Here is an 18,735-nt window from a genome sequence, read left to right on the forward strand (position 1 = left end):
GCTGTCAGAATCCAAAAATATAGTTTGCTCCCTACAAGACCTAAGTATTTACGTGTACATGGGTAGACTAGGTGGGGCCAGTGGTTCTTATCTGCCATCATATTCTTTGTGTTTCTTTGTTAAACTGTGATCACTATGAAGAAACGGTTAGTTAGCAGCTGTTAGGGCCGGTCATATAATATGCCCAGATCAGCCCATTGCACCAACTGCAGAATTTAGCTGGAGCGCTAAAACAGGACTGCCTTATTTTACAGAGACAATTCATGTAGTACATTGAGGGGACAGGACATTGGTCTACAGAACTGCTTGTTTTCCATTTATTAATTACCCCTGTAACATCTTATTACAGTAACCCGGCTCCTGAGCGTCTTATTACCCCTGTAACATCTTATTACAGTGACCCAGCTCCTGAGCGTCTTATTACCCCTGTAACATATTTCTCTTTCGTCCATCCTGGTGACATGGCTAACAATGGGATGTAGGAGGGTCCGCAGGAGCCAAGGCACCTATGCTAAAAGTCTTTGGGGACAGGCTCCTTTCTTCTGCACCCCACAATGCTTCAGTTCGTTTCAGGTACCCACAGGAGTGGGTGCTATGCTGAGCAGCTGCTGCTGCTGCAGCTGCCTTTTTTCTTTGGATTTTTATTAGACTAGTTAGGTTTTTATTGTTTTATTAATTTACTAGTTAGAGCAGGTTTTTTACCAGTGTGTATGTAGTTCACACACACTGAGAGCGCAGCAGAGGCTGACAGAATCGCGTCCTGCCAGCTCTCTGTGTGCAGAGGGAAGCTGTCTGCTCCCTCTGCAGAGCGCTTAACCTCTACTTAGAAGAGTTTTTCCTAGGCTCCGGGGGTGTCCTAACCGGCTCCTGGCTTAGAAGGGGATCTTGGGGGACGGACCCCCTGTGATGGCGGCCGCCATCTTGGACGAGCTTAAAGATGGAAATCCCGCCAGGGAATTGATGTCTTTTACAGGAGTCCAGTGCTAGTGGACAACTCCAAGTGGTCCCACAGTGAAGGGGAGTCACTGGAGGTAAGGAGAGGCACTTGTGGGAGCAGCTAAAGGGGGTAAGGGCGCCAAAGCTGAAGCAGAGACTTGGTCTCTTCCTGCTATGTGCACTGGCGCCATTTCTCTCCATGCTGTGGAGCTGAAACAGGGTGGCTTTCTGAACACACAGAGTACAGTCTCTCTGGAAAAGCGTTTCCCCCGTTGATCGCTGGCAACAGAAGATAGCAGACAGATAAGTACACTGATACATTATTCTGTGCTTCGCCTGACGTTTTGCATTGTGTTTTTTAACATGACTGAAGGGTTTACTTCTGTTGCTTTTAAGGAGGGAGTGTGGGACGTTTATTTACTGCAAATTGTGTGGAGTTAAGATAACATGTGAACAGGGGGACCAGGGGGAATTGTGCCCTTCATGTGACTCTGGTCTCTGTGGGTCGCAGGTCCCGAGGTCTGACCAAGCTGAACCAGCATGGGCTGCTGCTTTAGGGAGGTCCATGAATGCCTTAACAGAGGCTTTAAACAGGCAAAAGTATTCCTGGTTAAGGTCTCCTGGCCATATTCCTTCATCTCAGACTTCTGTGGGTTCTGTTACCCCAGCTCAGGGGGACCCTTACTGCAAGCTATGCATAAAATGACCTCTCTTATGGAGCAGTTTACCAAATCCTCTGAGGATATTGCTCATAGACACCCTTTTTCTACACCCCCACTCTTGAATTTGGATTCTGATGGTGTATGTGAGGAGGATTTGGGTTGGGACCGGAGTGAAGAAGCTGATGCTTCGGTTCCCGGTATTGAGAATTTAGATGTGGCTGTGAAGCAGGCATTAAATGTATCTGAGGAAGAAAAAGCCCCTGCGCACTGTGTATTCAAAAAGAGTCACAGAGACCCTGTTTGTTTTCCTTCTGATGAAGGTATGATTTCCTTGCTTGGTGAAGCAGGGAAAACTCCTGACAGGAGATTGTTAATGTCTAAGAAATATGCTAATATGTACCCCATGCCGGAGGAACATGTAAAGTTATGGGAAAAGGTTCCATTGGTAGATGCATCCGTGGCCAGATTATCTAAATCCACAGCCTTGCCAGTGCAAGGGGGTGCGGCCTTTAAGGACCCAGTGGATAAAAAAGTGGAAGGTTGTCTTAAGGCAATTTTTGAAGGCGTGGGTTTCACGCTACGTCCCAAGTGGGCGGAGACTCTGAGCAGTCAGCTCATAGAAACAGAAACATAGAATTTGATGGCAGATGAGAACCATTTGGCCCATCTAGTCTGCCCCTTTTTTTACCCTTCAGGTAATCACAACCCTTTTTAATCCTTATTTCTTTGTAAGTATATTCATATGCCTATCCCAAGCATGTTTAAATTGTTCTACTGTCTTAGCCTCTACCACCTCTGTGGGAACAACAAAAGAGTCGGCAACACTGTGTTGCCCACACAGGAGCGCTTATCTGTATTGCTTTCTTAAATAAGCAGTTGCTTCGATGGGGAGGGTCAATCCCTACGCTGGAACAGCGCTTGTAGTCAATAATAGGTGAATCAATTAGTACTTAAAAATGTATATCAATTTATTTTTAGAATATGTTAATATTGGGACACATTTAAAAAATTATACATGTAAAAATGTTAATGAACAGCAAAAAATGCGAATAAAACAAAAATAATAATAATAAAATGATCAGTTCATGTAACAATTAAATCGGTGTAAACATGATAATTGGTGACCAGATCTCACGTGTTGGGAAGATCCCCAATTGGGGTGAGGTTTGAACCTGCACTGTCCACAGAGTGAATGTCCCTGATCCAATGGAGTCCAAATCAACGGCGATGTTGGTCCTGTGTGCCAGTTGAGGGAGTGGCTTGATGTTGGAGCCTAACTACTACCTCATGGCAGTTTGTATCCGAGTATACAGGAATTGAGCCGAGGACTTCCGATGGTTGGGGGTCTGGTGGTCAGAAAAAGTTTGCAGCAACACCTACGCGTTTCACTGGTCTCACGCCAGCTTTGACAAAGCTGGTGTGAGACCAGTAAAACGCGTAGGTGTTGCTGCAAACTTTGGTTCCAGACTGGGAGAACATTGGACGTTTTACCTGCTTATTTGTCTGACCACCAGACCCCCAACCATCAGAAGTCTCAATACCTGTATACTCGGATACAAACTGCCATGAGGTAGTAGTTAGGCACCAAGCAGAGACTGCAATTTCTAGGGGTGATTTTGGACACACACCTTCAAAGGGTGTTTCTGCCAGAACCCAAGGCGGCGGAGATTCGTCAGATGGGGTTGACAATTTTACAAACACCTGCACCAACGGTGTGGCAGGGAGTACGGTTGCATGGGAAAATGGTGGCAACTTTCGAGGCTCTTCAGTTTGCCAGATTCCACTCGAGGATTTTTCAGTGGAACATCCTGTCGTGTTGGTCGGGGAATGCAAAGACTATAAACAGGAAAAGTTGGTTCTGTCTCAGGAGTTGAGAGAATCCATGAACTGGTGGACAGATGTAGAGACTTTGCAGCTGGGACGTTCCCTTTGCTCCTGGGATTGGCTGTTCATTACGACCGGTGCCAGTCTCAGGGGTTGGGGGGCGGTAGTTCTTCACCTACGGTTACAGGGTCTCTGGTCCAGTAAAGAATCCAGTCTCCCGATCAATATCTTGGTGACACGGCGATCCTTCCCTTACGCTCAGTAAGTTATACCGTTCATGTGTTGTCATGTTATGGTTCTATAAGTTTGCATATAAGATGTTCAGGCATTGTACTGAGTTTTTTATTCTAGTGTGCTATTGAAGTTGAACTGAAGCATTATGGGATGCAGAAGGGAGGAGCCTGCCCCCAAAGACTTTCGGCATAGGTGCCTTGGCTCCTGCGGACCCTCCTAAATCCCATTGTTAGCCATGTCACCAGGATGGACTCAGAGAAAGGGGTTGTAACGGTAAGTTCTTACAAAAATCCCCTTTATTACAGTAACCCAGCACCTGAGCGTCTTATTACCCCTGTAACATCTTATTACAGTAACCCAGCTCCTGAGCGTCGTATTACCCTGTAACATCTTATTACAGTAACCCGGCTCCTGAGCGTCTTATTACCCCTGTAACATCTTATTACAGTAACCCGGCTCCTGAGCGTCTTATTACCCCTGTAACATCTTATTACAGTAACCCAGCTCCTGAGCGTCTCATTACCCCTGTAACATCTTATTACAGTAACCCGGCTCCTGAGCGTCTTATTACCCCTGTAACATCCTATTACAGTAACCCGGCTCCTGAGTGTCTTATTACCCCTGTAACATCCTATTACAGTAACCCGGCTCCTGAGCGTCTTATTACCCCTGTAACATCTTATTACAGTAACCCGGCTCCTGAGCGTCTTACTACCCCTGTAACATCTTATTACAGTAACCCAGCTCCTGAGCGTCTCATTACCCCTGTAACATCTTATTACAGTAACCCGGCTCCTGAGCGTCTCATTACCCCTGTAACATCTTATTACAGTAACCCGGCTCCTGAGCGTCTTACTACCCCTGTAACATCTTATTACAGTAACCCAGCTCCTGAGCGTCTCATTACCCCTGTAACATCTTATTACAGTAACCCGGCTCCTGAGCGTCTTATTACCCCTGTAACATCTTATTACAGTAACCCAGCTCCTGAGCGTCTTATTACCCCTGTAACATCTTATTACAGTAACCCGGCTCCTGAGCGTCTCATTACCCCTGTAACATCTTATTACAGTAACCCGGCTCCTGAGCGTCTCATTACCCCTGTAACACCGTATTACAGTAACCCGGCTCCTGAGCGTCTTATTACCCCTGTAACATCTTATTACAGTAACCCAGCTCCTGAGCGTCTTATTACCCCTGTAACATCCTATTACAGTAACCCAGCTCCTGAGCGTCTTATTACCCCTGTAACATCCTATTACAGTAACCCGGCTCCTGAGCGTCTTATTACCCCTGTAACATCTTATTACAGTAACCCAGCTCCTGAGCGTCTTATTACCCCTGTAACATCTTATTACAGTAACCCAGCTCCTGAGCGTCTCATTACCCCTGTAACATCTTATTACAGTAACCCAGCTCCTGAGCGTCTTATTACCCCTGTAACATCGTATTACAGTAACCCAGCTCCTGAGCGTCTTATTACCCCTGTAACATCTTATTACAGTACCCAGCTCCCGAGCGTCTTATTACCCCTGTAACATCTTATTACAGTAACCCGGCTCCCGAGCGTCTTATTACCCCTGTAACATCTTATTACAGTAACCCGGCTCCTGAGCGTCTTATTACCCCTGTAACATCTTATTACTGTAACCCGGCTCCTGAGCGTCTTATTACCCCTGTAACATCCTATTACAGTAACCCGGCTCCTGAGCGTCTTATTACCCCTGTAACATCATATTACAGTAACCCGGCTCCTGAGCGTCTTATTACCCCTGTAATATCCTATTACAGTAACCCGGCTCCTGAGCGTCTTATTACCCCTGTAACATCCTATTACAGTAACCCGGCTCCTGAGCGTCTTATTACCCCTGTAACATCCTATTACAGTAACCCGGCTCCTGAGCGTCTTATTACCCCTGTAACATCCTATTACTGTAACCCGGCTCCTGAGCGTCTTATTACCCCTGTAACATCCTATTACAGTAACCCGGCTCCTGAGCGTCTTATTACCCCTGTAACATCATATTACAGTAACCCGGCTCCTGAGCGTCTTATTACCCCTGTAATATCCTATTACAGTAACCCAGCTCCTGAGCGTCTTATTACCCCAGTAACATCTTATTACAGTAACCCGGCTCCTGAGCGTCTTATTACCCCTGTAACATCTTATTACAGTAACCCAGCTCCCGAGCATCTTATTACCCCTGTAACATCTTATTACAGTAACCCAGATCCTGAGCGTCTTATTACCCCTGTAACATCTTATTACTGTAACCCAGCTCCTGAGCGTCTTATTACCCCTGTAACATCCTATTACAGTAACCCAGCTCCTGAGCGTCTTATTACCCCTGTAACATCATATTACAGTAACCCGGCTCCTGAGCGTCTTATTACCCCTGTAATATCCTATTACAGTAACCCGGCTCCTGAGCGTCTTATTACCCCTGTAACATCCTATTACAGTAACCCGGCTCCTGAGCGTCTTATTACACCCCTGTAACATCATATTACAGTAACCCGGCTCCTGAGCGTCTTATTACCCTGTAACATCTTATTACAGTAACCCAGCTCCTGAGCGTCTTATTACCCCTGTAACATCCTATTACAGTAACCCGGCTCCTGAGTGTCTTATTACCCCTGTAACATCTTATTACAGTACCCAGCTCCCGAGCGTCTTATTACCCCTGTAACATCTTATTACAGTAACCCAGCTCCTGAGCGTCTTATTACCCCTGTAACATCTTATTACAGTAACCCAGCTCCTGAGCGTCTTATTACCCCTGTAACATCTTATTACTGTAACCCGGCTCCTGAGCGTCTTATTACCCCTGTAACATCCTATTACAGTAACCCGGCTCCTGAGCGTCTTATTACCCCTGTAACATCATATTACAGTAACCCGGCTCCTGAGCGTCTTATTACCCCTGTAACATCCTATTACAGTAACCCGGCTCCTGAGCGTCTTATTACCCCTGTAACATCCTATTACAGTAACCCGGCTCCTGAGCGTCTTATTACCCCTGTAACATCCTATTACAGTAACCCGGCTCCTGAGCGTCTTATTACCCCTGTAACATCCTATTACAGTAACCCGGCTCCTGAGCGTCTTATTACCCCTGTAACATCCTATTACAGTAACCCAGCTCCTGAGCGTCTTATTACCCCTGTAACATCATATTACAGTAACCCAGCTCCTGAGCGTCTTATTACCCCTGTAACATCTTATTACAGTAACCCAGCTCCTGAGCATCTTATTACACCTGTAACATCTTATTATAGTAACCCAGCTCCTGAGCGTCTTATTACCCCTGTAACATCCTATTACAGTAACCCAGCTCCTGAGCATCTTATTACCCCTGTAACATCATATTACAGTAACCCAGCTCCTGAGTGTCTTATTACCCCTGTAACATCTTATTACAGTAACCCAGCTCCTGAGCATCTTATTACACCTGTAACATCTTATTACAGTAACCCAGCTCCTGAGCATCTTATTACACCTGTAACATCTTATTACAGTAACCCGGCTCCTGAGCGTCTTATTACCCCTGTAAAATCTTATTACAGTAACCCGGCTCCTGAGCGTCCTATTACCCCTGTAACATCATATTACAGTAACCCGGCTCCTGAGCGTCTTTTACCCCTGTAACATCCTATTACAGTAACCCGGCTCCTGAGCGTCTTATTACCCCTGTAACATCCTATTACAGTAACCCGGCTCCTGAGCGTCTTATTACCCCTGTAACATCCTATTACAGTAACCCGGCTCCTGAGCGTCTTATTACCCCTGTAACATCTTATTACAGTAACCCAGCTCCTGAGCGTCTTATTACCCCTGTAACATCCTATTACAGTAACCCGGCTCCTGAGCGTCTTATTACCCCTGTAACGCCTTATTACAGTAACCCAGCTCCTGAGCGTCTTATTACCTCTGTAACATCCTATTACAGTAACCCAGCTCCTGAGCGTCTTATTACCCCTGTAACATCCTATTACAGTAACCCGGCTCCTGAGCATCTTATTACCCCTGTAACATCTTATTACAGTAACCCGGCTCCTGAGCGTCTTATTACCCCTGTAACATCTTATTACAGTAACCCAGCTCCTGAGCGTCTTATTACCCCTGTAACATCCTATTACAGTAACCCGGCTCCTGAGCGTCTTATTACCCCTGTAACGCCTTATTACAGTAACCCAGCTCCTGAGCGTCTTATTACCTCTGTAACATCCTATTACAGTAACCCAGCTCCTGAGCGTCTTATTACCCCTGTAACATCTTATTACAGTAACCCAGCTCCTGAGCGTCTTATTACCCCTGTAACATCTTATTACAGTAACCAGCTCCTGAGCGTCTTATTACCCCTGTAACATCTTATTACAGTAACCAGCTCCTGAGCGTCTTATTACCCCTGTAACATCTTATTACAGTAACCCAGCTCCTGAGCGTCTTATTACCCCTGTAACATCTTATTACAGTAACCCAGCTCCTGAGCGTCTTATTACCCTGTAACGTCTTATTACAGTAACCCAGCTCCTGAGCGTCTTATTACCTCTGTAACATCCTATTACAGTAACCCGGCTCCTGAGCGTCTTATTACCCCTGTAACATCCTATTACAGTAACCCGGCTCCTGAGCATCTTATTACCCCTGTAACATCTTATTACAGTAACCCGGCTCCTGAGCGTCTTATTACCCCTGTAACATCTTATTACAGTAACCCAGCTCCTGAGCGTCTTATTACCCCTGTAACATCCTATTACAGTAACCCGGCTCCTGAGCGTCTTATTACCCCTGTAACGCCTTATTACAGTAACCCAGCTCCTGAGCGTCTTATTACCTCTGTAACATCCTATTACAGTAACCCAGCTCCTGAGCGTCTTATTACCCCTGTAACATCTTATTACAGTAACCCAGCTCCTGAGCGTCTTATTACCCCTGTAACATCTTATTACAGTAACCAGCTCCTGAGCGTCTTATTACCCCTGTAACATCTTATTACAGTAACCAGCTCCTGAGCGTCTTATTACCCCTGTAACATCTTATTACAGTAACCCAGCTCCTGAGCGTCTTATTACCCCTGTAACATCTTATTACAGTAACCCAGCTCCTGAGCGTCTTATTACCCTGTAACGTCTTATTACAGTAACCCAGCTCCTGAGCGTCTTATTACCTCTGTAACATCCTATTACAGTAACCCGGCTCCTGAGCGTCTTATTACCCCTGTAACATCTTATTACAGTAACCCAGCTCCTGAGCATCTTATTACCCCTGTAACATCTTATTACAGTAACCCAGCTCCTGAGCGTCTTATTACCCCTGTAACATCTTATTACAGTAACCCAGCACCTGAGCGTCTTATTACCCCTGTAACATCTTATTATAGTAACCCAGCTCCTGAGCGTCTTATTACCCCTGTAACATCTTATTACAGTAACCCAGCTCCTGAGCGTCTTATTACCCCTGTAACATCTTATTACAGTAACCCAGCTCCTGAGCATCTTATTACCCCTGTAACATCTTATTACAGTAACCCAGCTCCTGAGCGTCTTATTACCCCTGTAACATCTTATTACAGTAACCCAGCTCCTGAGCGTCTTATTACCCCTGTAACATCCTATTACAGTAACCCAGCTCCTGAGCGTCTTATTACCCCTGTAACATCCTATTACAGTAACCCAGCTCCTGAGCGTCTTATTACCCCTGTAACATCCTATTACAGTAACCCAGCTCCTGAGCTTCTTATTACCCCTGTAACACCTTATTACAGTAACCCGGCTCCTGAGCTTCTTATTACCCCTGTAACATCCTATTACAGTAACCCGGCTCCTAAACGTCTTATTACCCCTGTAACATCTTATTACAGTAACCCGGCTCCTGAGCATCTTAATACCCCTGTAACATCTTATTACAGTAATCCAGCTCCTGAGCATCTTATTACCCCTGTAACATCTTATTACAGTAACCCAGCTCCTGAGCGTCTTATTACCCCTGTAACATCTTATTACAGTAACCCAGCTCCTGAGCGTCTTATTACCCCTGTAACATCAGATTACAGTAACCCAGCTCCTGAGCGTCTTATTACCCCTGTAACATCGTATTACAGTAACCCAGCTCCTGAGCGTCTTATTACCCCTGTAACATCATATTACAGTAACCCGGCTCCTGAGCGTCTTATTACCCCTGTAACATCCTATTACAGTAACCCAGCTCCTGAGCGTCTTATTACCCCTGTAACATCCTATTACAGTAACCCGGCTCCTGAGCGTCTTATTACCCCTGTAACATCCTATTACAGTAACCCGGCTCCTGAGCGTCTTATTACCCCTGTAACATCGTATTACAGTAACCCGGCTCCTGAGCGTCTTATTACCCCTGTAACGCCTTATTACAGTAACCCAGCTCCTGAGCGTCTTATTACCTCTGTAACATCCTATTACAGTAACCCAGCTCCTGAGCGTCTTATTACCCCTGTAACATCTTATTACAGTAACCCAGCTCCTGAGCGTCTTATTACCCCTGTAACATCCTATTACAGTAACCCGGCTCCTGAGCGTCTTATTACCCCTGTAACGCCTTATTACAGTAACCCAGCTCCTGAGCGTCTTATTACCTCTGTAACATCCTATTACAGTAACCCAGCTCCTGAGCGTCTTATTACCCCTGTAACATCTTATTACAGTAACCCAGCTCCTGAGCGTCTTATTACCCCTGTAACATCTTATTACAGTAACCAGCTCCTGAGCGTCTTATTACCCCTGTAACATCTTATTACAGTAACCAGCTCCTGAGCGTCTTATTACCCCTGTAACATCTTATTACAGTAACCCAGCTCCTGAGCGTCTTATTACCCCTGTAACATCTTATTACAGTAACCCAGCTCCTGAGCGTCTTATTACCCTGTAACGTCTTATTACAGTAACCCAGCTCCTGAGCGTCTTATTACCTCTGTAACATCCTATTACAGTAACCCGGCTCCTGAGCGTCTTATTACCCCTGTAACATCTTATTACAGTAACCCAGCTCCTGAGCGTCTTATTACCCCTGTAACATCTTATTACAGTAACCCAGCTCCTGAGCGTCTTATTACCCCTGTAACATCTTATTACAGTAACCCAGCACCTGAGCGTCTTATTACCCCTGTAACATCTTATTACAGTAACCCAGCTCCTGAGCGTCTTATTACCCCTGTAACATCTTATTACAGTAACCCAGCTCCTGAGCGTCTTATTACCCCTGTAACATCTTATTACAGTAACCCAGCTCCTGAGCATCTTATTACCCCTGTAACATCTTATTACAGTAACCCAGCTCCTGAGCGTCTTATTACCCCTGTAACATCTTATTACAGTAACCCAGCTCCTGAGCGTCTTATTACCCCTGTAACATCCTATTACAGTAACCCAGCTCCTGAGCGTCTTATTACCCCTGTAACATCCTATTACAGTAACCTAGCTCCTGAGCGTCTTATTACCCCTGTAACATCCTATTACAGTAACCCAGCTCCTGAGCTTCTTATTACCCCTGTAACACCTTATTACAGTAACCCGGCTCCTGAGCTTCTTATTACCCCTGTAACATCCTATTACAGTAACCCGGCTCCTAAACGTCTTATTACCCCTGTAACATCTTATTACAGTAACCCGGCTCCTGAGCATCTTAATACCCCTGTAACATCGTATTACAGTAATCCAGCTCCTGAGCATCTTATTACCCCTGTAACATCTTATTACAGTAACCCGGCTCCCGAGCATCTTATTACCCTTGTAACATCTTATTACAGTAACCCAGCTCCTGAGCGTCTTATTACCCCTATAACATCTTATTACAGTAACCCGGCTCCTGAGCATCTTATTACCCCTATTACATCATATTACAGTAACCCAGCTCCTGAGCGTCTTATTACCCCTGTAACATCTTATTACAGTAACCCAGCTCCTGAGTGTCTTATTACCCCTGTAACATCAGATTACAGTAACCCAGCTCCTGAGCGTCTTATTACCCCTGTAACATCGTATTACAGTAACCCAGCTCCTGAGCGTCTTATTACACCTGTAACATCCTATTACAGTAACCCGGCTCCTGAGCGTCTTATTACCCCTGTAACATCTTATTACAGTAACCCAGCTCCTGAGCGTCTTATTACCCCTGTAACATCTTATTACAGTAACCAGCTCCTGAGCATCTTATTACCCCTGTAACATCTTATTACAGTAACCCGGCTCCTGAGCGTCTTATTACCCCTGTAACATCCTATTACAGTAACCCGGCTCCTGAGCGTCTTATTACCCCTGTAACATCTTATTACAGTAACCCGGCTCCTGAGCGTCTTATTACCCCTGTAACATCCTATTACAGTAACCCAGCTCCTGAGCGTCTTATTACCCTGTAACATCGTATTACAGTAACCCAGCTCCTGAGCGTCTTATTACCCCTGTAACATCGTATTACAGTAACCCAGCTCCTGAGCATCTTATTACCCCTGTAACATCTTATTACAGTAACCCAGCTCCTGAGCGTCTTATTACCCCTGTAACATCTTATTACAGTAACCCAGCACCTGAGCGTCTTATTACCCCTGTAACATCTTATTATAGTAACCCAGCTCCTGAGCGTCTTATTACCCCTGTAACATCTTATTACAGTAACCCAGCTCCTGAGCGTCTTATTACCCCTGTAACATCTTATTACAGTAACCCAGCTCCTGAGCATCTTATTACCCCTGTAACATCTTATTACAGTAACCCAGCTCCTGAGCGTCTTATTACCCCTGTAACATCTTATTACAGTAACCCAGCTCCTGAGCGTCTTATTACCCCTGTAACATCCTATTACAGTAACCCAGCTCCTGAGCGTCTTATTACCCCTGTAACATCCTATTACAGTAACCCAGCTCCTGAGCGTCTTATTACCCCTGTAACATCCTATTACAGTAACCCAGCTCCTGAGCTTCTTATTACCCCTGTAACACCTTATTACAGTAACCCGGCTCCTGAGCTTCTTATTACCCCTGTAACATCCTATTACAGTAACCCGGCTCCTAAACGTCTTATTACCCCTGTAACATCTTATTACAGTAACCCGGCTCCTGAGCATCTTAATACCCCTGTAACATCGTATTACAGTAATCCAGCTCCTGAGCATCTTATTACCCCTGTAACATCTTATTACAGTAACCCGGCTCCCGAGCATCTTATTACCCTTGTAACATCTTATTACAGTAACCCAGCTCCTGAGCGTCTTATTACCCCTATAACATCTTATTACAGTAACCCGGCTCCTGAGCATCTTATTACCCCTATTACATCATATTACAGTAACCCAGCTCCTGAGCGTCTTATTACCCCTGTAACATCTTATTACAGTAACCCAGCTCCTGAGTGTCTTATTACCCCTGTAACATCAGATTACAGTAACCCAGCTCCTGAGCGTCTTATTACCCCTGTAACATCGTATTACAGTAACCCAGCTCCTGAGCGTCTTATTACACCTGTAACATCCTATTACAGTAACCCGGCTCCTGAGCGTCTTATTACCCCTGTAACATCTTATTACAGTAACCCAGCTCCTGAGCGTCTTATTACCCCTGTAACATCTTATTACAGTAACCCAGCTCCTGAGCATCTTATTACCCCTGTAACATCTTATTACAGTAACCCGGCTCCTGAGCGTCTTATTACCCCTGTAACATCCTATTACAGTAACCCGGCTCCTGAGCATCTTATTACCTCTGTAACATCTTATTACAGTAACCCGGCTCCTGAGCGTCTTATTACCCCTGTAACATCCTATTACAGTAACCCAGCTCCTGAGCGTCTTATTACCCTGTAACATCGTATTACAGTAACCCAGCTCCTGAGCGTCTTATTACCCCTGTAACATCGTATTACAGAAACCCAGCTCCTGAGCGTCTTATTACCCAGTAACATCGTATTACAGTAACCCAGCTCCTGAGCGTCTTATTACCCCTGTAACATCATATTACAGTTACCCAGCTCCTGAGCGTCTTATTACCCCTGTAACATCTTATTACAGTAACCCAGCTCCTGAGCGTCTTATTACCCCTGTAACATCTTATTACAGTAACCCGGCTAATGAGCGTCTTATTACCCCAGTAACATCATATTACAGTAACCCAGCTCCTGAGCGTCTTATTACCCCTGTAACATCTTATTACAGTCACCCGGCTCCTGAGCATCTTATTACCCCTGTAACATCGTATTACAGTAACCCAGCTCCTGAGCGTCTTATTACCCCTGTAACATCTTATTACAGTAACCCAGCTCCTGAGCGTCTTATTACCCCTGTAACATCGTATTACAGTAACCCAGCTCCTGAGCGTCTTATTACCCCTGTAACATCTTATTACAGTAACCCAGCTCCTGAGAGTCTTATTACCCCTGTAACATCTTATTACAGTAACTCAGCTCCTGAGCGTCTTATTACCCCTGTAACATCGTATTACAGTAACCCAGCTCCTGAGCGTCTTATTACCCAGTAACATCTTATTACAGTAACCCAGCTCCTGAGTGTCTTATTACCCCTGTGACATCTTATTACAGTAACCCAGCTCCTGAGTGTCTTATTACCCCTGTGACATCTTATTACAGTAACCCAGCTCCTGAGCGTCTTATTACCCAGTAACATCTTATTACAGTAACCCAGCTCCTGAGCGTCTTATTACCCCTGTGACATCTTATTACAGTAACCCAGCTCCTGAGCGTCTTATTACCCCTGTAACATCTTATTACAGTAACCCGGCTCCTGAGCGTCTCATTACCCCTGTAACATCTTATTACAGTAACCCGGCTCCTGAGCGTCTTATTACCCCAGTAACATCTTATTACAGTAACCCAGCTCCTGAGCGTCTTATTACCCCTGTGACATCTTATTACAGTAACCCAGCTCCTGAGCGTCTTATTACCCCTGTAACATCTTATTACAGTAACCCGGCTCCTGAGCGTCTCATTACCCCTGTAACATCTTATTACAGTAACCCAGCTCCTGAGCGTATTATTACCCCTGTAACATCTTATTGCAGTAACCCGGCTCCTGAGCGTCTTATTACCCCTGTAACATCCTATTACAGTAACCCAGCTCCTGAGCGTCTTATTACCCCTGTAACATCCTATTACAGTAACCCAGCTCCTGAGCGTCTTATTACCCCTGTAACATCTTATTACAGTAACCCAGCTCCTGAGCGTCTTATTACCCCTGTAACATCCTATTACAGTAACCCAGCTCCTGAGCGTCTTATTACCCCTGTAACATCCTATTACAGTAACCCAGCTCCTGAGCGTCTTATTACCCCTGTAACATCTTATTACAGTAACCCAGCTCCTGAGCGTCTTATTACCCCTGTAACATCCTATTACAGTAACCCAGCTCCTGAGCGTATATTTTCAATTCCAAAGGTTTTGTGGTTTTGTTTTCGATCTTTTCCTAGTTAATACACTTTCTGCTATTGAAGTCATTGTTTTTTTGGTCTGGGAAGCCATCAGAGGGGTCAGAGGAAGTGACAATCCTCTCCTACTCCACCACCCTCCTCTGAGTCTGCAAAAATCTAACAGGGGTGGGGGTGCAGGATGTTAGAGGAGAGATCCAAGTTCAGTGGGATAGTGGGAGGAAAGGAGAGAGAAGTGAGGCAAGAAGATTCAGGGATCAAAGGTAATGGGGAATCATCTACATTTCCCGTCTGCACACCGGCTGACACAGCTGCTGCTCAGTGGGGTGTAGGAGGTGGCGGGAGGGGTTGGGGGGTATGGACTCTGCAGGGATGAGTCTCGAACTGTTTTCTATTAACTTCATGTTAAACTTTACTCCTGTGTTCATCGTAGTTCTGATGCTGGGAAGTGAGAGAATGTGAGGAGGCTGAGGGTGTATAACGGTGTGTGCAGATGTTACCAGTATTGTCTCCTTGTGTTATCCGTGGCATCCAATGTTTTGTTTCCTGGGACATGGTTTTAAGACCCACAGGGACCGGTTTACTATGGATTTGCATATTCAATGTGATCTGGGCGGGATTTTACCACCCAAATCCCTATACCTGCGATGTGCTCTGATGGCTCCCGGGGGTGGGTGGTCAGTGTTGACCGCCATACACAGCAGACACTTCTGTGAGGCGGATGGTGCGGCAGGGAGTAGCCCATTGGCTACCGCCGATCTGAGATTGCGGTAGCTGCGGGGGCCAACATATTAGTAAAGTGGGCAGCAATGCATCTCCCGTAGAAACCTATGGGGGATGAGGCTGCAAGCGGGACAGGAGGGATTGCAGCAGGTATCGGAAAATTATTCCAGGAGTTGTCTCCTCATTCTGCCCGCTTCAGTAGGACATGGGTGGAACGTGTGTGGAGCACCTACTCTTCCAGGAATGCAGGGGATAATCCGAACAATTGGAAGTCTCCTGCAACTTCTGGGAGAGTAGGTAAATATGGATAATATAAAGTCGGTAAGCATGTATTAAAGTGGTCAGCCATTGCCTCTCTCCACCAGGTGGACCATCAAACCTACTAATGTAGCGCCAGATTGATTTATACAGCACGGTCTAAATTAACATTGGGGCTGATGGGACAGTAGCTCCAGACCTGCACATAAAAATATACTGGGGGATGGAGATAACGAAACAGATCACTGAAATACAAACTAGAGTAACAAACCCAGATGGAAGCCGCAAATAAAAAGCAATGTCTGTAGTAACAATTACAGTGCACTACAGCCTGTACTAACAAACACATCAAAGTCGTCTGAGGGTGGAAAGTTGTTGTGCAACCTATAGTATAGTATGAATGGGCCTCTTACCAGATATAACAAGCCACATCCTGACTCTTTGTACATGGACGCCCACAGGTCCAGGCAGAGGGCTGCTATGTTTGGGGATCCCGGGTCACGCAGCAGTCTCTCCGTGGATCTTGATATGAGTTGGGGGATTGTCTTACAAGCGTATCGCTGCCTCACAAGTGAAGGAGACGATGATTCCAGACACAAGGTGAGATTCTCGTTCCCTCCTGATGACAATCTACTCTGCATTGTAGTAACCAGAATAATACACACAGTGTAGGGCCCTTATTCTGGTTCACTTGCAAAGGCAACTTCCTTCTCAAATGGAAAAAAATAACATGTGCACTGCCAGGGGGCAGATGTAACGTGCAGAGAGATTTCAATTTGGGTGACTTTTGTTTTTCTGCAGGGAAAATACTGACTGCTTTATTTTTACACTGCAATATAGATCTCACTTTGAAGTAAAACCCCACCCAAATCTAACTCTCTCTGCACAAGGAACATCTACCCCACCTGCAGTGCACATGGTTTTGTCCATTTGAGAAGGAATTTGCCTTTGCGAGTGAACCAGAATTAAGGGCCAAGGTGCATGCAAGACAGGGATATAGTAACAACCGGAACAGAATGGAGCCCAGAACGCAGAACCGGACTCTATGCAGCAAACTCTGCCATTCTGGAGTTTGTAGTGCTGATCCTCATCTGTCCCCGCCTGGGGGATGTCCCGCCTGGGGGTGTGTACAATGTGCGGAGAAAGCCGCGATTGTGGCTTCATGTAATGCTGCAGCTATAGTAATGTCTTTGCAGGTTGGCATCCGTAACATATGCCCAGTTTTATAGCGGGCATATAACACTCTGTGCACTTGCATTTGGTTTGCTTGTTAAATGCATAAATATACGTATTAAGCTCCAATAAATGTCATATGACGAGTAATATAAGGTATGCGGTCCCTGCGTCAACAATATCTAGGTCGACCACTAATGGTTGACAATGACTAGGTCAGCACCTAAAAATGGTCAACATACCCTAGGTCAGTGGTTCACAAACTTTTTTGCTCACGGCACCCTAGACTCTAGGGCCTAGAACAGTGATTTTCAACCTTTTTTACCTTGCGGCACAGTAAATAAGGTTTTAAAATTGCCAAGGCACACCATGAGATCCCCACAGGGCAAAACACATTGGCCCGCACAGGAAAAAAAAAACAAATCTATTGGCCTCCATATAAATAAGCAATCACACTGGTCCCCACAGGGAACAAAAATAAAATACATTGGCCGTTTATGTGAAAAGAGGAGACCAGTAAATAACAGTTGAACTGGTGGTGGCTGTAAACTGGTTTGGGCATCTCTAGATCTGGGGGCACACTTGAGAATAGCTCAAGGCACGCTAGTGTGCCACGGCACAGTGGTTGAAAAGCATAGGGTGACATTTAATAGAATGCGATTTTTAGTCATTTTCAAATTCGCCCATTATCGCACTTTTTAAAATCGTATTTTTTGCTGCGAATTCGCATATTTAATGAGGTGCGTATTCTGGATAAAAAAGTGCGATAATGTGCTAATTTTAGTCATGAAAATGTGCGAATTTGAGGAAATGTGCGAATTTATGTTAAAACCAAAAAAATAAAATAAACTTTTACACATTTTTCAAGACAGGACCATGCACAGATCTCAATGATCTGTGCAGGGTTCTGGCCAATTCGCCTGTCAGAACCTGGTCTACATATGTGGCGAATTTCAGACACATTTTCCCAATTTCGCATCTCATTAAATATGCGAATTGTATACTTTTCTATGGGAAAACACCTGGATGCGAGTTCCGGCGCGATTGAAAATCGCACTTTCAGAATGTGCGATTTCGCAGCAAATTCTGCGTCTTTTTGCCATTTTTAGCATCTCGTCAAATATGCAAATTCGGGGAAAAGTGCGATTTCGGACGTTTTTGGCAACAAAATCGCAAAAATCACATTTTCGCATCTCATTAAGGGCCTTATTCTGCTCGGTGCGGATATTCCAGAATTCTTTCGGTGCGGGCCGCACGCATCGCTGTGCGGCAGCGTGCGGGCATCGTCCGTAGAAACGCCCACGTGTCCTCCGCATTCGGACGGACTCACTCTTTAAGAACAGGGCGTGTGTACGGACGACATATAAACCATGCGTGTGCGGGGGAAACGTACAGATTCTTGCACGGTCTTCCCGCACAAACACGGTCTTACCGCGTGAGAACGTACGGAAAGCTGTCCGTACGCCCCGATGCGGAGTATTTACGCACAATCCATGCCGGGGTATAAAAGACACGGTGATTCA

The 18,735-nt window shown here is 45.3% G+C and overlaps 1 protein-coding gene across 4 annotated transcripts in view; it reads left to right on the forward strand.

The window, feature by feature from the left end:
- The first annotated feature begins 3,803 nt into the window (after positions 1-3,803).
- The window catches only part of RGL3 (ral guanine nucleotide dissociation stimulator like 3), a 54,145-nt gene continuing 39,213 nt past the window's right edge, over positions 3,804-18,735 (forward strand). For 3 of the 4 annotated variants that reach the window (XM_083185218.1, XM_083185220.1, XM_083185222.1), the window contains exons 1-2: positions 15,200-15,321; positions 16,501-16,639. In XM_083185218.1, the coding sequence (XP_083041344.1) occupies positions 16,520-16,639 (120 nt within the window). In that variant the 5' untranslated portion in view covers positions 15,200-15,321; positions 16,501-16,519. Of the gene's footprint in view, positions 3,930-15,199; positions 15,322-16,500; positions 16,640-18,735 lie in introns of those variants that run through there. The other variant, XM_083185219.1, reaches the window with a different exon arrangement.

Source organism: Crinia signifera, chromosome 4 (genome assembly GCF_055691185.1).
Source record: "Crinia signifera chromosome 4, ASM5569118v1, whole genome shotgun sequence".
Taxonomy (NCBI): Eukaryota; Metazoa; Chordata; class Amphibia; order Anura; family Myobatrachidae; genus Crinia; species Crinia signifera.